Genomic DNA, 23,684 nt, shown 5'->3' with positions numbered 1-23,684 from the left:
CTCTTTATGTACTGTACAAGAAAAGACTACTTCGTTCCGTTAAAACGAGACTCTTTCAGTCTTTCTTCTCTTTGTTAGTCGAAATCACATTTATTACTTATGAGTTCTGACCCCTATACTTTTTGATTGATCAACTGGACCCAAATTATCTGGATAAAGGGTAGGTATGTCATTTTACGTTGTCCTTATTAGATGAAGCAAAGGCAGTGAGAAGCTGAAACAAAGCGAGAAAATGGTGGGAGTCGCTGTGGTTAGTAAATGGACTCTCTGTGTCGCTTCGTCGTCGTTGTCTTCTTCGCCGCCGGCAAAATACTCGGCAAGTCTCAATCCACACTGTTCTACGGCTAAGGTTAACTTACGCACTGAGTTAGCGGCATTTCGTCCTCAGTTCCGTCTCTTCTCGCGCGATTCATCGTCTCGCCGCCGTATTCGCGCTTCCAGCTCCGCCAACTCCGGAATCTTCCTCCCTCACCTTGTCGCTTCTATGGTAGTGCTTTATCTTCACTAATGCGAAATACTTTGTATTTTTAGTTTGTTAGGTGTGGTATTTGTTTTCAAATTCACCGAGTCATGTTTGAACTACGAAATGAGGAACTTAAGATTCAAATTTGATGAACCTCATTGCAATTGACTGGGGTTTTGATCTTTATTACGTTGTTCTGTATTGTTTCAGGAGGATGTTGAGGAGACTTATATCATGGTTAAACCTGATGGTATACAACGAGGCCTTGTAAGCTATTTTACTACTCGTTTTTGAGGCAAATTATGGAGCTGTTGTGTGATAGGATGATGCTATTTTGGCTAACAAATTCCGTATTTGATGCTCTTAGGTTGGAGAAATCATCTCTCGTTTTGAGAAGAAGGGATTTAAACTAATTGGACTTAAGATGTTTCAGTGCCCAAAAGAATTGGCTGAGGTTTGATACTCTCATATTCACTTATGTAATTGATCATAACTTCACTGGTTCAATGAGGTTATTAGATGAATTAAATCCTTGAGAAGCCTTGAGAATATGAAGCCTAATCATGACTTTGTAGTTTATCTAATTGACAGAATAATCTTGTGTTGGCAGGAACATTACAAGGATCTTAGTGCTAAATCTTTCTTTCCTAGCCTGATTGAGTACATCACTTCAGGTCCAGTTGTGTGTATGGTACGGCTTATCAATAAACTCATATTTGATTTTCTCTCTGATTTTCAACTTGTAAATTAGTTTAGTTAATTGCTTTTGATGTTTTAAATCTTGTAAAGGCTTGGGAAGGTGTTGGTGTTGTTGCTTCAGCCAGGAAGCTGATAGGAAAAACAGATCCTCTCCAAGCTGAACCTGGTACTATAAGGGGTGATCTTGCTGTACAAACTGGAAGGTTGGACTCCTGTTACCTTTAAAAGTTGTTGAAAGTAAGCACTTAAGATGATTCTCATGGTGCATACATAACATTATGAAATTTGCAGGAACATTGTGCATGGTAGTGATAGTCCTGATAACGGCAAGCGTGAGATTGGTGAGATTTCTAGTTTCTTAAAAATTGTTCACCCATCTTTCACCATTGAGACATTGACTACGTCTAACTTAGTGGCATTAGTGAAATTTGGTTGAGTATTGAAATCAGCATGGTTTTTATTCGAATCTTCAAATAAACCGACCACATAACACGACACAAAGTGTTTGGATTCGCCAAATCATTAAAACTATGTCTATGGTTCTTCATTGTCTTAGTTTGGCCAAGTATTCTCATTCCTTAGTTTGTTAAACTTTTAGTTTTCATCTGGTGACATTTTGGTTATTGTGGTTTTGGTATAGCTCTGTGGTTCAAAGAAGGCGAGCTATGCGAGTGGGATTCAGCTCTAGCTTCATGGCTAAGGGAGTGATCATTAAGAAGACAGATTCAATTATAATGGTCTACAGTATCTTTACTCCTTTCTTGTTACTGAGAATGAGCTTTGGTCATTTTGTTCTTGATTTTGGCGGCAATGTGATAACTGCCAATTCATGGCTTATACTATTTCTTCTCATATCTTTGATCACTTTTCATGTAACCCAGTTGAGTTATAGATTCATACGTACAATTCGGTTCTTTGTTACAAAACAGAAAACATCTTGATTTATATATTCATCTGCATGTAGTTCAACGTTACAGAAACATCTCCAAAATCATTTTTCTTCACTCCTTACACTGAGCAATGTAAGTTTTTCTAAGGAAGTACACAAGCTAAGAACATCAAAAGAAACGAATGTGCAGACCTACAAGAGAGTGGCTTTACAAAATGCAGATGCGCATGATTGCGATTGTTCACATCACTGTACCGGAATAAGATTCCGGTTTGCTTCTAAGACCGGTTAGTATATGGAATCTCAATATCGTCAGGAGGAAGTTCCCAGTGATCGTCTTCTTCGTCTTCTCTGGAAACATTCCTGCTCTTGTGGGTTTCTGGAGTTGATTGTGGCTTTGTTTTAGGGTTTGGTCTCCTGTAATATCAAATCTATTGACTCACTCAACTTCTTCAAGTGTGTTTGAAAAAAAGACAAAAGTGAAAAAAGAATCTGACCTTTTCCGATACTTCTTAGCAGCTTCTTTGGTCTTACGCTTCTTCTTCTCCTGTGAGCTCTCGAAGAATCGTCGTCTTCGAGATTCCTGCAACACACCGGCTCTGAAACATGACCTCTTGAAATCGTTCACCAGCTGCTCCTCCGATTCGCCTTCCTTAGGCACCACCTCGACGTTGTAGTAGCCGGACTTGAAGAAGACGAGGTTCGCGTTCGCCAGCGAAGGATACGCCACGCGATTGGTGACGTCATCGTTACCGGCCGTTAAAATCTTCGTCGTCATCGACAAGTGCTGCAATGACGATCTCGCGGGTACGGAAGTCGGAAGCGTCATAGGTTTCAGAATCGACGGAGACGGTGGTTTCGACGAGAGAAGAGAGGAGAGGAGATCGGAGAGAGAAGCCATCGATTCTAGCGCCATTTCTTTCCCGTCTGAATAAGTGAACACTCCGGTCATTCTTATTGTATAATGTTTTTTAATTGTAGTAATTAGTTCACTAAGCAGAGTGGTTTAAGTTTTAAGTGAGTCTACTAATTTGGTTTCCGACTCACAAACGACGTCGTCTTAAGCATATAAACGAGACGAGTGAACTTTGATCTTCGAAGCTTCTCTCTGCTCTGTGTCTCTTTTTTTTTTGGTTCCTCTCGTTTCTTTTTGGGTGTAATTATGCTGAAAACGACGATTTCTCCAATTATTTTATCGTTCGCAGGTAAACCCAAGGCTTCGAGGTTTATTTTCCAAGCTTTTAATAAGGTTGTTCTTCAAGATACTACGCCAAGTGCTCGACGAAATGCGTCAACCAATCTTACCACGTTACATCAAGGTCCACCAACATCTGCATACGTTCATCTTCCGTTTTGTCGCAAACGCTGCCATTACTGTGACTTCCCAATCTTAGCTCTAGGCACGTCCTCTTCTTCTTCTAATGTCTACGAGGAAGGGAAAGAAGATGACCCACGTATCACAAACTATGTGGATCTGCTCGTTAGAGAGATAAAAGCTACAAGAACGGATTTTGATGCGAACCCGAATCTAGAGACTGTGTTTTTCGGAGGTGGGACGCCTTCTCTTGTTCCTCCTAAGCTTGTTTCTTTGGTTCTGGAAACTTTGACTTTGAATTTCGGGTTGACTCCAGATGCTGAGATATCAATGGAGATGGATCCAGGCACGTTTGATGGTCAGAAACTGAAGGAATTGATGGATTTGGGAGTGAACAGAGTGTCTTTAGGAGTTCAAGCATTTCAAGATGAGCTTTTGAAAGCTTGTGGGAGAGCTCATGGTGTCTCTCAAGTGTACGAGGCAATTGAGTTTGTTAAAGAATGTGGAGTTGAGAATTGGAGTATGGATCTTATATCTTCTTTGCCTCACCAGACGTTGGATATGTGGGAAGAGAGTTTGAGATTAGCTATCCAATCAAAGCCTAATCATGTCTCTGTATATGATCTCCAAGTGGAACAAGGCACAAAGTTTGGAAACTTGTAAGTATATTAATCGAAGTTTGCTTAAGTTTTTTTGAGTGTTACTTGAGCAGGAACGAATTGAGATCATGAACTTGTATAGGTACACTCCGGGACAATCCCCTCTTCCTTCAGAAACACAATCTGCAGAGTTTTATAAAACAGCATCATCGATGCTTCGTGGAGCAGGTTATGAGCATTATGAAGTCAGCAGTTACTCGAAAGGTGATTTCAAGTGCAAACACAACTTAATATACTGGAAGAACAAGCCGTTCTATGCTTTTGGGTTAGGTTCAGCTAGTTATGTTGGAGGGTTGAGGTTTTCGAGGCCAAGGAGGCTTAAGGAATACACAAACTACGTGGCTGACTTGGAGAATGGTGCAGCAAACTGGTGTGGAACCGGTGTTGTTGATCTCAAGGATGTTGCGACTGACATCGTAATGCTATCTTTCAGAACATCTAAAGGGCTTGATCTGAAGGAGTTCGGTGAAGCTTTTGGCAGTGAGGTAGTGAAATCGATCTGTAAAGTGTATGAGCCTTATGTGGAGAGTGGGCACATTGTTTGTTTGGATGATATGAGAAGAGAAGTGATGAGTGATGAAGTCAACACCTTAGTTGCAAGTGACGAGGCGAAGATTGAGAATCACGTGAGGTACCTTAGGCTGAAAGATCCAGATGGTTTCCTCCTCTCGAATGAGTTGATATCTCTAGCGTTTGGCGTGGTAGCTCCTTAAATTTTTGAAGCTACTAACAGAGAAAGGTTGTTTTTGTACATCCTTAGTTCCTTACTATGATAGATTGTGGTTCAAACTGTTTTTTTTCATTGATATGTATGAAGATTCGGTAAAATTACAGGGAAATTAATCACTAATCCTACTTCTGTGGACAACTGTTTCTACAAGCTTACATAAAAAATCATTTGTCTCCATTGGGATATCCATAGACAACCGTTATAACCACAAAGAAACAGAAACACTCTCTTCTGAGAATCCATAAGTTTCTGGCTTGAGAAGGAGAGTAATGCGGAAGATTTGTGATTCACCAAACCAATATCGATGAGCAGTCTGAAGATCACCTGTACAAAATGTTAAAGAAAGAGAAAGAGTAGCCCTTAGGAACTGAAAATGATTTGATATACCATAGCGAGATTCTCAGGCTGTCTAGAGAATGAAACTTGTACATATTTAATAAGCCAATGTTTGAGAGGATTACCATCTTATGATGGTTTTGGTTTCTTTCCACTTTTTATAATCCGACGCAACTCTTGTGTTCCACTTCTCTTTTCTCTGTTAAAGACAATAGAAACAACAAAGTGACCAAAAGGACTTTTTCAAGAACAAAGCAATGATGGAAATTAAAAGCAAGTAACATCATACGGTACCTCTGATGTAAGAAGACTAGAAGATAAAAGAGTGGGAGTAGCATCAAGGTCAATATTGAAATGGCGAGGTAGAAGACACCTGATCTCTTCTGCACGTATTAGCATAGCCAGATGTTAATGGTAAAAAGAATATATTTCTTTACTGGTTTCCACAAGAAACAGATAAGCATAGTATAAGAAGCAAATGAAAACAAATCTGCTTTCTTTCAGAAATCAGTAACATACTCATTTAGCACACAAAATGATTGTGAAGGTTTAAAAGATCTTACCTTGCCTCCTTTAGGAAACGGTTTATCTTTTCCAGTGCAGGTATGAGCATCACAGAATTGGCGCAAAAAGTGTTCTTCAGTCATAAAATATCAAAAGCAAAGAGGGTGATTTGGGCACATTTCAAGGAACGTATTTTAGAATTATCTAGTATTCAGTGAGCAAAGATTCACTTGGAAGGCCTCACAGTAAGGAAACATACCATGAAGACGGCTAGCTGCGGGACCTTGACTCACTGGGAAACAATTATTGGCAACGCTCTAGATAAACAAGAGAGGGCAGAACAAACGTAAAATCAGTATCGAAGTAGAGTATTAAGATGTCATGGATCCAGAGCAGAAAAATACAATTGAAATAGAACCCAGGAAAGCAACCTCGCAGAGATGACGGTTCTTGGCAACAGCAGCAGGGTTGCACTTGCTCTTTGGTTTCTTAGAGCTCAATACAAAGTCACAATGCAATGCACCACACAGGTCGGCCAAACACTTTGTATCCGTCTGAAACATTCAAACAGGTTTTCTAGTATCAGCTCAAGAGAGTTCCTTTGAAACGCAGAAGTCAGACAGAGAACTAAAAATCTAGCGATATCACAGCTAAGTGACTTTGTATATATCTAAAAATAAGAGACTTCCATACTGACATGTTATCCCAAAGATAAAAGAAAAAGAGACCAAGGTAAGAGAAACCGCAAACCGTATTCAAAAGATTATAATGTCTAGTGGCAAAATGCTTGTCAATAAACTTCTCCTCGTTGAAACTTTTCTTGCAGTAACCACATTTCCATTCGAAGACATCAACGTGAATCTTATGCAGTTCCTGATCTCTGTATAAATCATTATCAGGATGAAGCCTACAAGTCTTTGGAATTTGATATCCTCTCTCCCGTTCCACAAACGGCGTCAAATACTGCCAACCAAATATCCAAATTATGAGCAATCAAAAACCAAATTACTTTACCTAAAATCAACCAACTATAGGAAGTAGAAATTATATTCAATCAAAACTCATATATAATTGAATATGTAGAACTTACATCTTGAATAATCTGCCAAGCTGCTCGACTTCTTTCTCGGGAACAATGTATTTCTGGAGCACTACCTCCTACTTCTTCGTTAACCAATCTGAATTCCATGACAAGACAAACTCAGAAGCTGGAAATAATCTTACACAAACTAACTAATCAAGCAGTTGTTGAGAAAGTTTCTTGTTTTTTTAGTACAGGGGCAAGAGTTGAATTGGGATGCTCACCTAGTAGATTCAGATTCTTCCAACCCCTACAGAGAGAGCAAAAAACAACATAAACAATTCATTAACTATAGATCAGAAGAAGAAGAAGAAGAAGTGAATCGGTAAGTCTATGAATATAAGTGGGATCTTCAGATACCTGAGAGAGTGATTGATGAAGAAGAAGAAGAGCAAAGAGTAGAGGAATCACGGGAAGTGATTCGCCAAGTCTTCCCATCGAAGTAGCGAAGCGACACAATCTCATGTGCCGGGAAATCAATCTCTGCTAAAATTTCTATTTTGTGAATAATGTTTTTTTTTTTTTTTGGTTTTGGGTAGAAAGAAAAAAGCCAATTTATTTGGTAATGGGGTTATCACTGCATCCAAACAGATTGATTTGTAGACCCTCTAGGCCTAGGCCCAATATGACGCTCTACTTATACAACTATATTGGGCTTCTTTTTTTCTCATCAATTCGTGTGCTCTAGCTTCTACTTCTACTTTTTGGCAATTGATAAATTATTGTAATACATATGTTACCAAGTTATGTAATACATACAATGATTTGTACTAATGTAAATTTCAACGCACGTTATATATATTTAGGGATGGTTGACGGTTTTTAAATTATTTTTGTTTGAAAATAATTAATTTAGGTAGTACGGTTGGGGGAAATACGCGGGAAAGAAGAAGATGTGTTAATGTATAATGGAGCAAAAAAACAAAAAAAAAAAGTTTGATTTGGTTAATGCTGTTGTCAACGACGACGTGTTCCCCTCTTATGTTTCTCCCTTCATCTCCCTCTATATTACAACTTCATTTCCCTTCTCTCTCTTCCCACATTTCTCTCTCTCTCTAGATCTTGATATTTTCCTCTTGATTCGATCTCAACAATGGCGACGGTAAGAAGAAGAATCTCTTCAGACTTTACCCTTCATCATATGATGATCATCCTCATATAAAGTCTCTAGCTTTTCTTATCTCTAGTGAATGCTCTGTTTTCTGGTGCAGGAAAATAAAGGGAAGCCATTGCCAAAGTTTGGTGAATGGGATGTGAACAATCCCGCATCAGCCGAAGGCTTCACAGTCATTTTCAGCAAAGCTAGTGACGAGAAGAAGACCAAGAAAGCATCCGGCGCTGGCCCTAATAGTCTGGCTACACCTCAGAGAAACCATAACTCCGATCAAAACAATCACCTTGATTCCCAAAACCCAAAAGCTAAGGTAGTTTACTTTTTTCTCATCACATTAACATCTAGACGAGGCCAAAAAACCATTTAGTTTCCATAAAACTCAGTACCTGATCTATGTTTTCTGCGCAGAATAAATGGTTTTGCTTCCGTTAAATCCTGCCATCTTCTGAAGAATCCGAGTGGCATAGCGAAGCTGAAGAAGTTAGCAGAGAGAGATCTCAAACAAAGTGAAACGAAAGGGATTAACAGTTTAAAGACCATACTACACCTTCAGTTTTCTTTTTCTGTCTTCTGCTGATATTATACTTGTTCAGTATACTTTTTTGTTCCTTTCCTTTTATTTGCCTTGCCAACATTTTGCCCACACAATGGATATAAATTCTATCTTCTGACTCCATCTAAGAACTTGGTTTCTGATGGAAATAAGATTTTGAGACATAGTTCTTCTCAGACATAATGCTATCCTTCATATCGATGAAACAATATTATAATAAGGCATCTGTACAGCAGCCTTCCAATAGATTCAATCTCTTAAACCCTAACAAAATTTAACATTCGACGGTTCTGACAGGAGGTCACAATCTTAACTCTATAAGGTTAGATTGCGATTTTCGGTTTCAGAAAAGTGAAACACTTGTAAGAGACTAATGACACTGCACCAGACGATCATAGCAGAAACATGTGTCCTGACATAGAAGCAGGCATAACTATCTCGGTCAATATATAATGCCGTTTTTTGGTTCTAGCAATATTTATAAGATTTAGATATGAACAGAACCAGGCAAAATATCCAGGCAAAATATCCAGGCAATTATTTCATAGCAGAGCCACCAATGGAAGAGGTGCAAAACATAAACCACAACATGCTTCCATTAGACTGAACCTTAGAGTGAATGAGGAGATAGTTACAGTTAAAGCCAGAGAACAAAAATTATTCAGTGAGAATCCTGTAACAAGCATTGATTTGCCAGATAGATGTAGTTTAGAAACTATAATTTACCTAAATGTCATAAACTCCAAAACCAAAAGAAGAGTTTGATCCTAAGAACTGAAAAGCCTATGATGGTAAAGAAAAAAGCATCCCTTACGCAGGCTTCTGAACATGTGATGTCAATGCCAGCTATCATCTTCATTTCCATTGGCGCCAACTTGAGGAGCTTCTACGGTTAGGGAGCTGCTGGGCGAGAATGTAGGCGGTATGGAATGATCAAATCTACAAGCTGGACCAAATTTGCAGATGCCATATCGGCTGTAGTGTGTACACATGCTCTGATCCTGAAAGTATAAAAAAAGTAAAGGAAAAGGGGTTCAGACTGTGAAATAAGAGAAGGGATTTTGAAACAAATTCACCAAAAAGATCATGTTCTCAGTGGCTTCCTAATATTAGCAAAGATGAACAGCATGGATGGAGAAAAAACTCACAGGCCTTAGGGGCAAGCCCTTGTCATTGAAAGAGAATGGGGCTTGCTTCGGCAACCTATTCTTCGGATGATGATATTTGCATTTATATTTGAACTTACAGTCCCCAGTTTTAAGATAATAAGTGCACTCTGGTTGATCCGGACGTTCTGGGAATTCCTCAACAGGTATCTGCTGTTGGTATTGTGAGAATGAACTAGTTTCAGCTAATGAATTGTTCATCGAGTATGTGGAAGGAGGAAGCACACTCCTTTCTGGTGGATAGGCAGAAGACCCCTACACAGATGGAAAATGAAAACTTCAAAAGTAAGTATATAGTTTTATCTAGATAAAGAAAAAGAAAAAGGCATCAAAATAACTGATGCAAAAGCAGGGCTGGTATTAACTACCTGATACCCATTCCACTCTGAAGCTTGAGGTGAAGAAACTCCACGATTCTGAGGGAACATGGCTGGAATAAAAGGAGCAGTACCAGTACCGTTCATATGTCTCGATGACGACCAAGAAGTTGAGCTTACTTGGGGTGGTGGGGCCTTAGGGGAAAATGATCCAACGGATCCACCGTTATTGCCACGGAACAACGGTGAATCAACTCCTCCAATAGCCGTTGGATCAGGATGATTAAATTTGCAGTCAGATCCAAACTTGCAGGAGCCATTGCGCATGTAGAAAGGACATTCTTTCTCTCCCTGTCAATAGCTTACACTATTATAGCGTATCCATAAAGCTGTTGCAAACAGAATTCTAGAACGTGCAAACCAATTAATGGAATACCGGTCGGATAGGAAGGCCTAGGAAGTTAAGCTCTGGTCGTGAGGCCAGAGAAGTCTGTTCTTTCATGTGGCTGAATCTGCAAGACTCTCCATATTTGCACCCTCCAGTCCTGAAGTAGTACTGCAAACCCCGGAATTGGGGGACATAGGTAGGATATCAGATGACAGACTTTGAAAAGAAAAAGGGGAATAAAAGGAGAGAACAAACACATACAACACAAAGAAGAGAGGTTCAAGAGTGCACTCCCCATAGAAAGTGAGAGACTGATAGACTATGTCCATAAACCATGATAAAATATATATATGGATTTAAGATAAAGGTAACCACTTACCATCCACCTTTTACAAACCAAGCACCTAAAGCATCAAAGAATTTGCCATGCACAAAACAACAACCACACCAGAAAACTTCATTGTTCACTGTCTGGCATATACACAGTTCTTCCAACTAAGAAAGCTTTTGTAATAACAGCCTAAGACAACTACATGAGCCGACTAGCATACAAGTGTTAGATGTTTGAACGAACTATGAGCATAATAACATAAAGGATACACGATGAGAAAATAATGTAATCCTGCTACGTCATTACAGAGTAAAGGAAAAAAAATTAACCTTGCATTCCATCAGCTTCAGATTATCCACCTCCTCTTCCCTTTCCCTTGCTTTCTCCCTACCAATCTTCCAATAAACAAAACATTAGAATAGTGAAAAAGAGTTATAAGAAGATCATTTTCGTTTAAAGTAACTCCTTTTCCCTTTCTCGTTCATACCATTTCCCTTTCTCGTTCATTTACTTTCCCAAGAGAATTCAAATCCTAAACCAAAAAACCAGAGTAATAAAAAACGAAGCAAACTCAAAACTGATTGCACTCAAGTATGGCTAGAACAGCAATCCTAAATCAAGCTTTCCCCTTTTGGTCCAACAATAAATTAGACAAATGAATAAACATAAGACTGATACGCACATGCATAATTAATTATTTTTTCTCTTTTGCCTAAGTTGAACAGAACGCCCCGCAATTAAGAATCAGTGCCATGTCAGGAGAGCAAACAAAATCTGAAATTTTGTGTCAGAATTTGAAAAATTTTAAACATGCAAAGATGATCAGTAAAAGAAAAGTACTTGAAGTCTCCTTCGAGCAGGGTGATTGAACTTGCAACTTGATCCATATTTGCAGCTCCCCGTTCTCATATAAAACGAACAATCCTCTGCATCAGGTCTCACTGGGTACACAATCATTCTCCTCTCGACGGAACTCTCACGCTCGCTCTCATCTTCTTCCTCCTTCTGATCGCTGCCTAACGCCCTCGAATCCGTTTCTACATTACCCTCATAGCCACTAATTGGCACACTCAGCTCATTCGCAGAATCATCCAAACCCACATTTTTGAATTGATCACTTAGCTCCTCAGAAACCTGATTGAGATCAGAATGATCCCCATCGGCGACGGTGACGGTGGCCTCATCGGAGGAAGATCGAGACGGTGGTTTCGGATCCGGGACGGATGGATTCGGGTCGGAAATTTCTTCAGGCTTGCTCATGATTTACTCAGAACCACATTACAATTTTACAGAAATCCCTAAATTTCAACCGAGAAGAGAAGATCAAATCAAAAAAAATCAAAAAAAAAAAGGTAAAGAAACAAAAGGAAGACCGAAGACGAAGAAGAAGAAAAAGAACAAATCAAAGTTTTAACTTTTTTTTATCACGTTTTTTGGATTATGGGGGTATTTTTGTCATTTTATGTAAAAGCGACACGAGTGAGAGAATTGGAGTGAAACTGTGTACCCAACGTGTAATAACTGATACTTTAGTTTAAACGCATATATTCTATTTAAAATTGCAAGTACAACCCTGAAGTTGTCTCATGACTCACATCTCTCTTAACATTATTATGATATTTTTGAAATTCGATACTATAGTTTGTAATGTTTAGAAATAGTGCCTATGTAATAAGTCTTGTTGGGGAAAATGTTGTAATGTTTCCTTAATTGGAAGATTGGTAGGGATAAAGTTAGAGAAAGGGAAGAGAATGTGGAGAATCCGGTAAAAACAATTTCAGGTAAGTTTCACAAATTATTCTCCGATATGTAAGAATCAATCGAAAATTCGTTGGAATATCGTCAAAAACTAATATTGTATTTTATGCAAGTGTTAGATGTGTCAAGCATCAAAAACATATTGTCTATAGTTTTTTGCCATGTTTCTGATTTAGTCAAGATGATCGATATCCTATTAAAGAAAAAAACAAATTTCCTTAAATGATCCATTATATTCCATTAGATTATATTTTATACCTCTTAAATTTTATTCATAAGTCAACACAAAATTAAATGAAATTTAATATAATTTTTGTTTTTGGTATGTTATACAAAGCTTTTTGACTTCCTAATGTCCAAAAATGTACTGTATACAAACACCAATACATGCATATCCAAAATAATCACCCTTTGAACAGATAATTCAACCAAAAATAAATGAAATTTAATTAAAAAATAGGAATTTTTGGTAAGTTATTACAAAGCCTTTTGACTTTTCTTTCTAATGTCCAAAATTTTACAGTATATAATAAACACAAACACATTAGCCAAAGTAATCACTCTTTCACCACCTCTCTTTTATCAATTGAATCCACCATCTATCTACAAGCAACAATGGTGGCAGAAACAAGGACAATGTCTCGATCATTGACGTTCTTCTTCTTCCTCCTCTTATCCGTATCCGTGACGGCCACACTAAGAAACCTCTCGCGGGCAGCTGAAAACAAAGGAGTATGGTGTGTGGCGAGTGAGAAAGCGACAGATGAGCAGCTACAGTCAGATATAGACTGGTTGTGCAGCGACGAGGGAGGATTCCGTGATTGTACACCGATCAGTCCTGGTGGAGTTTGCTATGAACCAAATACGCTAAGAGACCACGCGTCGTATGTAATGAACTCGTACTATCAGGAACTTGGTAGAACCAAAGCACAATGCACTTTCAGCGGTACTGGCACTACAGTTCATACAGACCCAAGCCATGGCGCCTGCGTATACGTATCTTATTAATATATCCATGCATGTGTATGGAACTTGTTAGCTCGAAGCCCCGAATAAGTTGAAAATGATATACATCAAATTTAATTTATTTTTTTTTTGAATAAAATGTAAAATTTATTCGAAAAAATCGTTTTTACATCAAATTTAATTTCAATACTATCTATCTAAGTTATTCTAAAAGTTATGGTCAAAATAATTCTCTGCTTTTAGTTAAGTGTTATTGGCAAGAGACTATATATGGTCTGATCTTCTGAGTCGTGAAACTTTAATGAACAACCAAAAATACTCTAAAACCCAAATAATGTGAAGTGTGGGATTAATGGTTATTGACCTCATTAAGGCGAAATCCAACTCGAGATGAATATCATGAAATAGTTGTTGTTTTTTTTTTGGGCCAAGAATGTAAATATTTTATTAATAATGAAATAGCTAGGAGTTAAAATGAATTAAAATTTATAGATTGGTAAAAAAAGTTAAGAAAAAAATATATAGAAGCAAAAAATAATCAGTCTATTGACAAAAGCAGCAGTGATGTTTTTGAAATCGATGAAGTAATAAACATAATCAGACTATAAACATCGACAAAGAAGATTCACCGAGATGATACATCAAGGAGAAGAAAACCACGATGAAAACGAAGATGTGGAATCTTCAAACTAGACCGTGAAAGAACTAGAACCTTGAAAGTACTACAGAGATATAGAAATTTCTTCAAACTTGGTTTTATTAGCAAATCTTCAAACAACTCTTTTACAAGCTTGTTTGATCAGCTTTACCCAAACTCACCCACTGTGATTTGGCCCTGATCGATTCCTAATCTACCCAACTTACAAGCACAGCTACAGCTATGCACACTCTTTTGTTCACTCACCAAAAGAACCCAAATCAAGCCTTAGCTCGAATCTCAGACTTGAACTCAAATAACTCTCACACTTTTTTCTCTTAAAAGTGCTAACCATAATAAGAAGAAAGCTCTCTTCTTATATATGCAACAGAACAACTCGCAGCTCCTCTCTTTATCCAGCAGACACTGCGCAGCTTCTTGTCATGATGTTGGCTTCGCTAGCTCCCCAGTAGCCAACAACTACCTTTTCAACTGACACCTTTCCATGCTTTCCTGCACTGGTTGTCACTTCAACACTTTGACTTTAATACCACCACTGGGCGCCGAACCTGCTCCTCCTCATTATGATAAAAGTGTTGTGATGTCACCCACTGCCACGCTGGCATAATGCTTCTTCAGATTCTTCTGAACATCATACAGGATCTGCTATGTTGGACCTTCAGACACTCTGTTTCTTCAATCTCCCCGTTTTTATCTGAATGTATGCCTCAAGCTTCCTGCAAGCACTAAGAACCACACACACCCAAACAACCAAGGCAAACACAAGTATATACACACCGCACAGATTTTAGCAAACATAATATCACATCATTTTTAAACAAGTTCAACAGTCAGATCGTAAACAGACTGAACCAAAAGGAAACAACAACAATATCCGATGAGATTCCGATAACACCCTACAGAGTACAGACTAAAAACCAGCTCCTAAGTCCTACTCATCCCTCTACTGAGATCAAATACTTAGATTTAGCCACTTTGACTTTCATCCGCTTCTCCTTCATCGTCGGAAACCCCAGGTTCTGTCTCCCCCTGAAACTGTTGCGACCTTGGTTGCGGAACAACATCCACATATTCTCCCCCTGCTTGAGTGCATATATTCATATAAAAACAGACTTTTAGAAACAGAGAGACACAGGAGAGACTGGAGAAAACTTACCTTCAAGCCGTTGAAGCATGGTCTGAGTAAACTCATGGAGATGCTGAAGATCGGCAGTTAGCGTGTTTTCTGCAGCAGAGTGAGAAGTCCTTGGTGGGAGCATCTCTTTGGGTTCAATCCGAAACTTAGCAGGAGCAGCAGAGGAAACATCACCCTGAGCAGAAGGAACAATACGCTGAAACCGCAGCAGTTGATCAATCAGATTTGGGAGGACCAGCCGAAGATTGGAGGACTCATTCATGACAACAGACGAGCAAGCTCGAATTTCATCAAATGCTAACTTCCCAAAGTTAACGGGACGACCCTTCACAACCATGAACAGCAGGGACGAGCGTTCAGCTTTTAGAGCATTAAGATTCACTGTTGGCATCCAGTTTTGGCAGCAGATCTTGTGGAGCAGAGACATTGCATCACCCATTCCTCTCTTAGAGCGTCGCTTCCAATCGCGAATTCTACCATCGGTGAGAAGAGACACGACTTGATTCAAGGATTCAGAGATGTGAATTTGCGAGCCTTCTGAAGGATAAGGTGGAGAGGGTAACTGATACAGCTGATTGATGATCATAGGAGAGAACTCATAGAGTGATCCTCGCACAAAGACTTTTAGAACCTCAGGGTCATCATTCTCAGCTTCCGGAAGATTAGCATAAAACTCCTTTACGACGTTTTCAGTGAATGAATCGGCTTCAATGGCAGTGGGAAGAAGACTTACAGTAGACATAATCTTGGACACTTCATCCCACTGAGGGCAGTCATCCAACAGGATTCCCATTTCATTGAAAATCCGACCAGTTGAATCTTGTCTTTTGGAGAGGACCTGAAATCGGTGCTCTGCTTGAGGAGAGACGAAGTGAGAGGAGAACGGAACAGTGGAAGGAGTTTTCAGCTCTGGATAATTTCTATCCCGACCAGCCACAAGACGCTGATTAGTTACATATCGAGTTAAGAACGACGACGGATCCACTTCTTCCACATCGGAGTCACTCAGATCTGGTTTGCGATGAGGTTGAGCAGCTGTAATCTCTTCAACGTCTTCAGTTTCCCGAAACGATGGCCGGGCAGCAGCGAGATGAGGAAGTCGTCGAGACGGAATTGTAGAAGCTTTTGCCTTGGCCTTAGAAGTCGAGCCTCTGGTACACTGTTTCTTCCTTGGAGGTTGAGAAGTGACTTTCGGATTCACTTTGTTCGAGACTTCTGGTTCGATCTTAGGAATTCGATGGAGAGGTGCTGTACCAGATACAGTAGCAGCGGAAGAGTTTTCAGCACCTTCATTACCAACCTTTTCTTCATGCAGAGGAGCGATAGGATCTTCGTTCTCCATTGAAGCTGTTTTGAATCTTCTGATTCGCTGAGAGAACAGAAACAAGAGATCGAACTGAAAGAGGAAAGAGATGAAGAGTGGAAATGCGAACAGTCTCGAGAACGGGTTAGGGTTTCACTCCTTTTACTTTCCCTCTTCTTTTGGTGCGAATCTCGAAGATGGGAAACTGAAATCACTTAACACTTCAGGTTAAAACGAGCAATATGGCCCAAGGCCCAAACAGTAAAAAGATATTACCCAAAGACACACTTGCCAACGAATCATTAAAAAGAAGGAGCCCAGTTGGACAAAAAATCTAGACTTAACATAATGGATTAAGAAAACACAGCACATCAACTAAGACACTGACAGAGACAACCACGGCTAATCCAAGAACTGTCGAGAAAATACAGACAAATTTGAAAATATATATATATATATATATATATATATATATATATATATGATCCAGAAAAGATTTTTATTTTATTTTATTTTTTTTTTATTTTAAAGAGATAGGATACACACCTGAGACATGTTCCAATGATCATACAGAGATTCCTTTGTACACAGGTGCATAGCTCAGAGGAGTGAACCAGAAAAAAAACATTCAAAGAGACAAAAACAGAGAGACTCAGTTGCCTAGCATAGTGGGGTGACTAACTTACCCACAAATCTTGTTCAGGCTAGACTACATTTCTCATACTTCCTTAGACAGGTATTATCTTCAAGATGTGGAGAGCTGCTCTCACGGCGAGGGGGGTGATGAAGATAGAGGGATCCATTGACTTCCTTTTTTTTCTTTTTTTTTTAAGAAACACTCTTGTTACTTATATACATGAATGTACCACAGAGTAGAGATAGAACCATCACCCCTTTCCTGCCTACACTTTTCTGGAGATTTTCTTTTTTTTACAGTCATTACACACTCGTATTGGATTTTCTTTCATCTAGAAGCATGAGAAATAGCTGTTTTCCTGAAAAGAATTGCTAGACAAAAGTTTTATGCAAACAAAAACGAAAAGACAAAGTGAGTTCTCAGAAGAGCAGTAAGCTATGCAACTCTGTACAAAGGAACCTGTTGCATGAGCTTCAGAAACAAGTAGCATCAGTGGTCACACATTCCAATTGAATTTTTAAAGTTACTAAAACTAATAAAATTCAAAGGTTTTGTGAAGAGTTTTGCAATCTGATTTTCTGAAGAGACATAAGACATTTGAATAGTCTTGTTTGCAATAAGTTCTTGGACAACATGGTGCCTAATATCAATATGCTTATCAAGTTCATGATGAGTGATGTCTTTCAAGGCATTTATGCAATCAGGTTTGTCACTGAAAATAGATATGGAAGGGACAACAATACCATAGTCAAATAGCAATTGCTTTATCCACACCAGTTGTGTGTAGCAGTTTCCGAAAGCATCAATCTGAGCTTCTCCTGTACTTCTGGCAATGTATCTCTGTTTTTTGCTGTACCATGATATAAGATTGTTTCCCATCATGAGACATCCACCTGAGATACTTTTTCCATCGTCTCGATTTCCTGCCCAGTCTGAATCACAAAAACTTGCAAGACTTTGATTAGTATCTTTAGAATAAAACAGACCAAGACTTGTTGTACCTTTCACATAGGTTAGGATGCGTCTTGCAGCATGAAAGTGAGACATTCTTGGATCTTCTAGGTATCTAGCACAGACTCCCACACTGAAACTTATATCAGGTCTTGTTGCAGTCAACTGGAGTAAACCAGACATCATTTCCTCATAGAGCTCAGCATCAGTCCTTTCTTCATGTTCACTTCTGGACATTCTCAGATCAGTTCCCATGCGAGTTGGAGATTCTCTATTCATTTGAACTTCAAGTTTCCTGAGAATGTTCTTTGCAGCTGATTCTTGAGAAATGTAGATTCCACCATTGGTCTGTTTAATCTGAAGACCGAGACAGTATGTCATCTCACCCACCATGACCATTTCAAACTTTCTTTTCATCATTTCCACAAAGTTGAAGGCCAGCTCATTTCTTGTGCTTCCAAACACGATATTGTGATCAAAGGTTTGAACTATAAGTAAGTTCATATCCCTTTTTAGCACAAACAGAGTTTTGTCAGCATTACCTCTTTCAAATCCATGTTCAGTGAGAAACTCAGTAAGTTTTCTGTACCAGCCATACGGAGCTTGTTTCAATCCACATAAATCCTGTTTGAGTTTGTAGACATACTCTGGGAAAATTGGATTTTTGAACCCTTTTGGTTGAGTCACATAGATCTCATCACGGCTGTCACAGAAGGTTGAACTTCCAAAGAATCCCAGCTGGAATAGTCTGATGTTCAGAGAACACGCGACTCCTATCATTAGACGAACACATTCTAGGCGTTCAGTCAGATCAAAACTTCTATCAATGTCAGCTCTCATCTCATGACAATGTTCTTGAGTGATGACATATGCCATATTCTGAATGACATTTCCTTCTTCATCTCTTATATTTTTGAATACCCAAAATGTCTCCATGACTTGAGCATGAGTTGGGCTTTGCACTAAGTCCCATACGCCATTTCTTGTGAGTTGATCTATTTCATCATTGCAAGCAGCAACCCATGACTCATCTTCTAAAGCACTAGCCACATCTTCAGGTTCGACTTTAGATATGAAGCATTCATACACTTGTGTGTCTTTGAGATGTTTCCCATTACTCTCACCAGATACACCACGAGTATCATCACAGCCTTCATCAAGCTGAACGTCTTTTAGTAATAATTCTTCAGTGATCATACCTGTTTTGGTTTCTGAGTCAGCCCTATCGTTGTTGATGCAGTTGAGACCATTTTGATGACGATTTCCTTCTATTGAGTCCTTAGAAGGTACCCATATGTAACAGTTGTTTCTTGAACGAACCCCTGTTAGCACCTCAACTCCTCTATTGTTGACCGCATAACAGCCTTTTTCATTAAATGTGACTTGGAAGCCATCATCACACAGTTGACTGATGCTTATAAGATTTGCTGTTAGCCCTTCAACACAGTAGACATCCTTCAGACATGGCTGATCAGTCTTGCTTATCTTACCCTTTCCTTTGACGAATCCTTGTTTTCCATCTCCAAAAATGACATTTCCACTTGGTATCTCTTTAAACTCAGATACCATACTTTGATCACCTGTCATATGTCTTGAGCATCCACTGTCGAAATACCAGGAATTTTCACCAAGAACTTCTATTGGGAGTTTGACCACTGGGAATTGCCTGTCATTAGTTGACTCTTCAGCAGTGCCCATACAACACATCAGCTCAATATTCACAGTTTCTTCATTATGTTGAACGTTCGATGATGTTATAGTACTAGAGAAGGAGTAAACTTCCTCTTCTGCTGAGAGCATAGCTTCAATGTGCAGATTTGACCTTTCCATTTTAAGATCTCCATATAGATCTTTCTTAGCAACCCAGACGCAGTTGTACTTGGATGGTTCTAAGAAGCATTTGTTGAGAGCCCACAACACAGAACTTCTTTCTTTGAACTTATAGCAGTATTTTCTTTGATGACTCTTTCCTCCGCAATGACCACAACCATAGACCCTTTTTATGTTTGGTCTCTTGAAACTCTTCTTTCGAGCCTTGTCCCGTTCTGTTTTCTCCATGACATCTTCTTGTTTAGATGTTTCTTTTGGAGTTATGACTGAACCATCTTTCTCTTTTAAAATTCCTCCACTGACGAATTTGATGGAGAGATCTTCAGATATACCCGAGTAAGGAGTATGGCCATGATATCCCAAACCTCTATGGATAGATTCAGTTCTTCCCATAGTGAGAATTGTATCCAGCTTACCCGAGCCATTATTAAGCATTCTAATTTGCTTATGTTTGGAGTTCAATTCCTGTTCAAGGCCATCAGCTTTCTCCTTTTCTTTGTAGTATTCTTCTTGAATGAACTTGATCTTTTCTAACAATATCTCAGCAGACTGTTCAGGGGACAGGACAAGTGCTTCTTCTTGTGAATCATCCTTCTCGTAGCAACTTTCCAATTTGGCTTGTAGAGACAGCTTCTGTTGAGTTAACTCCAGTTTATCCTTACTAAGTTGAACCCAGCTGTCATACAGTATTCTGTATTCTTGCTTAGCATCAACTTCATCTCCACTCTCCGAGTCAGAGTCAGAGTTAGCAGTTTTATCAGTTTTGGCTGTGAATGCAACAAAGTTCAGAAGCTCTTCTTCTTCTTCTTCTTCAGGTTCTGAGTCACTGAAGCTTAGGAAGGCTTTCTCCTTTTCTTTGTGCTTGTTGGGGCATTCAAACTTAGTATGACCCTTTCCTTTGCATTCCAGACACTTGAGATCATTTCGTTTTGTAACAGGACATTCAGGTTTGATATGACCAAATCCTCCGCATTCATAGCACTGGATTTCTTTTCTCTTTCCAGCATGATCATTTTCAGATTTGTACCCCCTACCACCAGACTTGTCCTTTTCTGCAGTGTTCCAGCGTTTGCCATCTCTTGCACCATTTCTTTCCACTCTCATCAGAGCTTTGCCGAAGTTTCTAGCCAGTAAAGACATGGTATCCTTGATCTCCTGAATTTGATCCACTTCTTGCTCAGCCTGAAAAGCAATGCTTTTTCGAACCTTGACTTGGTCTTCCTCATTTTCCATTTCTTCAGACTTCAGAATTCCAACCAATTCAACAAAGGTCATGGAGTCAGTATTACCTGCAACTCTCATTACGGCTTTGTGAGCAGCAAACTTAGCTGGAAGGCACCTCAGTAACTTCTTCACAAGCTTCTGATCTTTATACGTCTTTCCAAGAACTTCAGCCTCATTTGCAACGGCACTTATCTTTGAGCTAAATTTAACAATGGTCTCGTCTGGTTCCATCTTAAGACATTCAAACTGAGTGGCTAAAAGATCTAGTCTAGTATGCTTAACACTCGTCGTACCTTCATGAGACTTCTGAAGAATATCCCAAGCCTGCTTAGCTGACTTGCATCCTTGAATGAGTTTAAACTTATCTTCATCAACACCACTGAAGATGGCATTCATGGCCCTCGCATTGAATTTTGACAGATTCTTTTCTTCGGTAGTCCAACTAGACTTTGGTTTAGGTATTTTATCTCCTGCTTCTGTCTGCTCAAATGGAGGTTCCCACCCTTCTTCAACCGCTGTCCATGCATCTTCACCTTGACCTCTGATGAGTTGTGTCATTCGGACTTTCCAGTAGCCATACCTCTTTGTATCAAGCATGATGTTCTTGCTTGTACCCGCACCATCAGTAGTAGGTTCCATCGTTCAGGATCTAACCTGTTAGGAGACGAGAAAATCTCACAGATCGGTTTCCCGCTCTGATACCAATTGAAAGAACTAGAACCTTGAAAGTACTACAGAGATATAGAAATTTCTTCAAACTTGGTTTTATTAGCAAATCTTCAAACAACTCTTTTACAAGCTTGTTTGATCAGCTTTACCCAAACTCACCCACTGTGATTTGGCCCTGATCGATTCCTAATCTACCCAACTTACAAGCACAGCTACAGCTATGCACACTCTTTTGTTCACTCACCAAAAGAACCCAAATCAAGCCTTAGCTCGAATCTCAGACTTGAACTCAAATAACTCTCACACTTTTTTCTCTTAAAAGTGCTAACCATAATAAGAAGAAAGCTCTCTTCTTATATAGGCAACAGAACAACTCGCAGCTCCTCTCTTTATCCAGCAGACACTGCGCAGCTTCTTGTCATGATGTTGGCTTCGCTAGCTCCCCAGTAGCCAACAACAACTACCTTTTCAACTGACACCTTTCCATGCTTTCCTGCACTGGTTGTCACTTCAACACTTTGACTTTAATACCACCACTGGGCGCCGAACCTGCTCCTCCTCATTATGATAAAAGTGTTGTGTTGTCACCCACTGCCACGCTGGCATAATGCTTTTTCAGATTCTTCTGAACATCATACAGGATCTGCTATGTTGGACCTTCAGACACTCTGTTTCTTCAGACCGAAGATCAGAGTAGTCCTATGGAAAGCTAGCTGTGGCTTAGCTATTGGAGACAAGTGGATTGAAAGTTGAATTACATTGTCAGCTTCGTGGAGGTGATGAAGAAAGTGTAAATTATATACAAGTAGATTTTTCTTTGTTTGAAAATGACATTTTCTTAAATGGTTCATTAAACTATAATAGATTTGTCTGTACTTTTTTAGTTTTCATTCATAACATAAAACAAACTAAAGAAAATGTACTAGTATAATTATGATCGATCCATATACTACAAGGAAATACAAACAACTTAAATGAGAAAATACATATCTTTGAATAAGTTAGTATACAAACATATACTATAGTTTTTATTTCGGGTATATATATAGGTGTGTAGAAAACTTGTAAGGCCGAAACTCCAGTTAAATAAGCTGAAAACGATCTATACATTAATGTTCTCTAATCATTACAAAAGTGTTTAACAATGTTGTTAGAATGAACATGTAGATTACAAATTCTAGTAAAATACATTATATATAGTGAAAACAATTAATAAGTCTTAATGTTTTGGTGAACATATTTGCAAATTTTCTATATGCATGGTCGGCGTAAGCTAGAGATACGGCATGGTAGAATATTGCTTTGACAAGTCTAATCAAAAGCACTGTCCATCTCAAGGTTCTAAATATTATACAAAGACTTTCATCATCATCAAATCTCTCATACACCTTTAATATAGCTAGAACTTACTGAAACCTCTCTTTTACAAAAGAGAAAGAAAATGAGAAATTGAAGATATCAAATTTACATCCCCTAAATAGTTATTCACCTAATATATATCATATATGCTTTTTATATAAAAAAATAGATTCAGAAGTGAATACAGATATCTACAATATATAGAATGTAAATTGTGTAATATAGCAAAAGATCTTACAAACAAAATATTATAGTCAGAATGTCATAATATTTTTAGTGGAGTAATATATTGTGATGTGTTTTTATTTATTTTGTTTATTATATCTTCTAATTATAATTTTGATTAATTTATTTAATGAATATCGTCTCAAATTTATTTCTCAAATACAAGTAAAAAGTTAATATACTTGCACAAGACAAGTAGAGAGAATACACATAGAAAAAGTTGTTGATTCCTCTTCTAGCTCAGTCTCCTTTGAGTCTCTTCCCAAATAAGTGCAAAAGTATTCTCACACGAGAGAGAATCAGTCAAATTAGTAGTTTTGTATATTTTCCAATCTTGAAAATTCTTTTGTATATTTTCCACTCTTGAAAATTCGTTTGTATATTTTCCATGTACTTGCAACGAAAACTTGACTCAAATACATAG

General features: G+C 38.6%; 8 protein-coding genes across 11 annotated transcripts; 4 read left to right on the top strand and 4 right to left on the bottom strand.

Moving 5' to 3' along the window:
- The first annotated feature begins 209 nt into the window (after positions 1-209).
- Positions 210-2,075, top strand: LOC17876255 (nucleoside diphosphate kinase II, chloroplastic). The gene is made up of 7 exons (XM_006280961.2): positions 210-487; positions 674-730; positions 831-917; positions 1,074-1,154; positions 1,253-1,365; positions 1,454-1,503; positions 1,803-2,075. Exons 1-7 carry the CDS (start codon positions 233-235, stop codon positions 1,868-1,870), a joined length of 711 nt encoding a protein of 236 aa, XP_006281023.1. The 5' UTR covers positions 210-232; the 3' UTR covers positions 1,871-2,075.
- A 10-nt stretch (positions 2,076-2,085) lies between these two features.
- On the bottom strand, positions 2,086-3,122 carry LOC17875376 (30S ribosomal protein S21, chloroplastic). The gene is made up of 2 exons (XM_023781038.1): positions 2,549-3,122; positions 2,086-2,468 (listed from the first exon to the last, which is right to left on the bottom strand). Exons 1-2 carry the CDS (start codon positions 3,001-3,003, stop codon positions 2,330-2,332), a joined length of 594 nt encoding a protein of 197 aa, XP_023636806.1. The 5' UTR covers positions 3,004-3,122; the 3' UTR covers positions 2,086-2,329.
- An 8-nt stretch (positions 3,123-3,130) lies between these two features.
- LOC17875507 (oxygen-independent coproporphyrinogen-III oxidase-like protein sll1917) lies at positions 3,131-4,853 on the top strand. The gene is made up of 2 exons (XM_006280330.2): positions 3,131-4,025; positions 4,108-4,853. Exons 1-2 carry the CDS (start codon positions 3,214-3,216, stop codon positions 4,736-4,738), a joined length of 1,443 nt encoding a protein of 480 aa, XP_006280392.1. The 5' UTR covers positions 3,131-3,213; the 3' UTR covers positions 4,739-4,853.
- Positions 4,806-7,197, bottom strand: LOC17874761. The gene is made up of 10 exons (XM_006282103.2): positions 7,037-7,197; positions 6,901-6,926; positions 6,686-6,773; positions 6,346-6,558; positions 6,027-6,149; positions 5,855-5,912; positions 5,655-5,728; positions 5,386-5,474; positions 5,217-5,290; positions 4,806-5,079 (listed from the first exon to the last, which is right to left on the bottom strand). Exons 1-9 carry the CDS (start codon positions 7,139-7,141, stop codon positions 5,221-5,223), a joined length of 846 nt encoding a protein of 281 aa, XP_006282165.1. The 5' UTR covers positions 7,142-7,197; the 3' UTR covers positions 4,806-5,079; positions 5,217-5,220.
- Positions 7,198-7,528: 331 nt separating this feature from the next.
- LOC17877336 (RPM1-interacting protein 4) lies at positions 7,529-8,552 on the top strand. Of its 2 annotated transcripts, XM_006281632.2 has the most exons (3): positions 7,529-7,778; positions 7,888-8,100; positions 8,199-8,552. In XM_006281632.2, exons 1-3 carry the CDS (start codon positions 7,770-7,772, stop codon positions 8,220-8,222), a joined length of 246 nt encoding a protein of 81 aa, XP_006281694.1. In that variant the 5' UTR covers positions 7,529-7,769; the 3' UTR covers positions 8,223-8,552. The 2 variants fall into 2 exon arrangements, with proteins under 2 accessions (XP_006281694.1, XP_023643539.1); XM_023787771.1 differs by having other exon boundaries at positions 7,529-8,100.
- Positions 8,553-8,915: 363 nt separating this feature from the next.
- LOC17876612 (zinc finger CCCH domain-containing protein 67) lies at positions 8,916-11,956 on the bottom strand. Of its 3 annotated transcripts, XM_023787762.1 has the most exons (7): positions 11,386-11,956; positions 11,033-11,077; positions 10,875-10,940; positions 10,263-10,382; positions 9,878-10,177; positions 9,492-9,764; positions 8,916-9,344 (listed from the first exon to the last, which is right to left on the bottom strand). In XM_023787762.1, exons 1-7 carry the CDS (start codon positions 11,803-11,805, stop codon positions 9,180-9,182), a joined length of 1,389 nt encoding a protein of 462 aa, XP_023643530.1. In that variant the 5' UTR covers positions 11,806-11,956; the 3' UTR covers positions 8,916-9,179. The 3 variants fall into 3 exon arrangements, with proteins under 3 accessions (XP_023643530.1, XP_006282213.1, XP_023643536.1); XM_006282151.2 differs by lacking the exon at positions 11,033-11,077 and having other exon boundaries at positions 11,386-11,953; XM_023787768.1 differs by lacking the exon at positions 11,033-11,077 and having other exon boundaries at positions 10,875-10,932; positions 11,386-11,528.
- A 908-nt stretch (positions 11,957-12,864) lies between these two features.
- Positions 12,865-13,445, top strand: LOC17876916 (major pollen allergen Ole e 10). The gene has a single exon (XM_006281251.2). It carries the CDS (start codon positions 12,919-12,921, stop codon positions 13,309-13,311), a length of 393 nt encoding a protein of 130 aa, XP_006281313.1. The 5' UTR covers positions 12,865-12,918; the 3' UTR covers positions 13,312-13,445.
- Positions 13,446-14,695: 1,250 nt separating this feature from the next.
- On the bottom strand, positions 14,696-16,404 carry LOC17875392. Its single transcript, XM_023777677.1, has 2 exons — positions 15,084-16,404; positions 14,696-15,006 (listed from the first exon to the last, which is right to left on the bottom strand). The coding sequence occupies exons 1-2, from the start codon at positions 16,402-16,404 to the stop codon at positions 14,894-14,896; spliced, it is 1,434 nt and encodes a 477-aa protein (XP_023633445.1). The 3' UTR covers positions 14,696-14,893.
- Between the last annotated feature and the right edge of the window lie 7,280 nt (positions 16,405-23,684).

The sequence above is a fragment of the Capsella rubella genome, unplaced genomic scaffold (assembly GCF_000375325.1).
Source record: "Capsella rubella cultivar Monte Gargano unplaced genomic scaffold, Caprub1_0 scaffold_8, whole genome shotgun sequence".
Lineage (NCBI taxonomy): Eukaryota > Viridiplantae > Streptophyta > Magnoliopsida > Brassicales > Brassicaceae > Capsella > Capsella rubella.
Note: the sequence above shows the minus strand (reverse complement) of the source record. Positions and strands in the feature narration are given on the sequence as shown.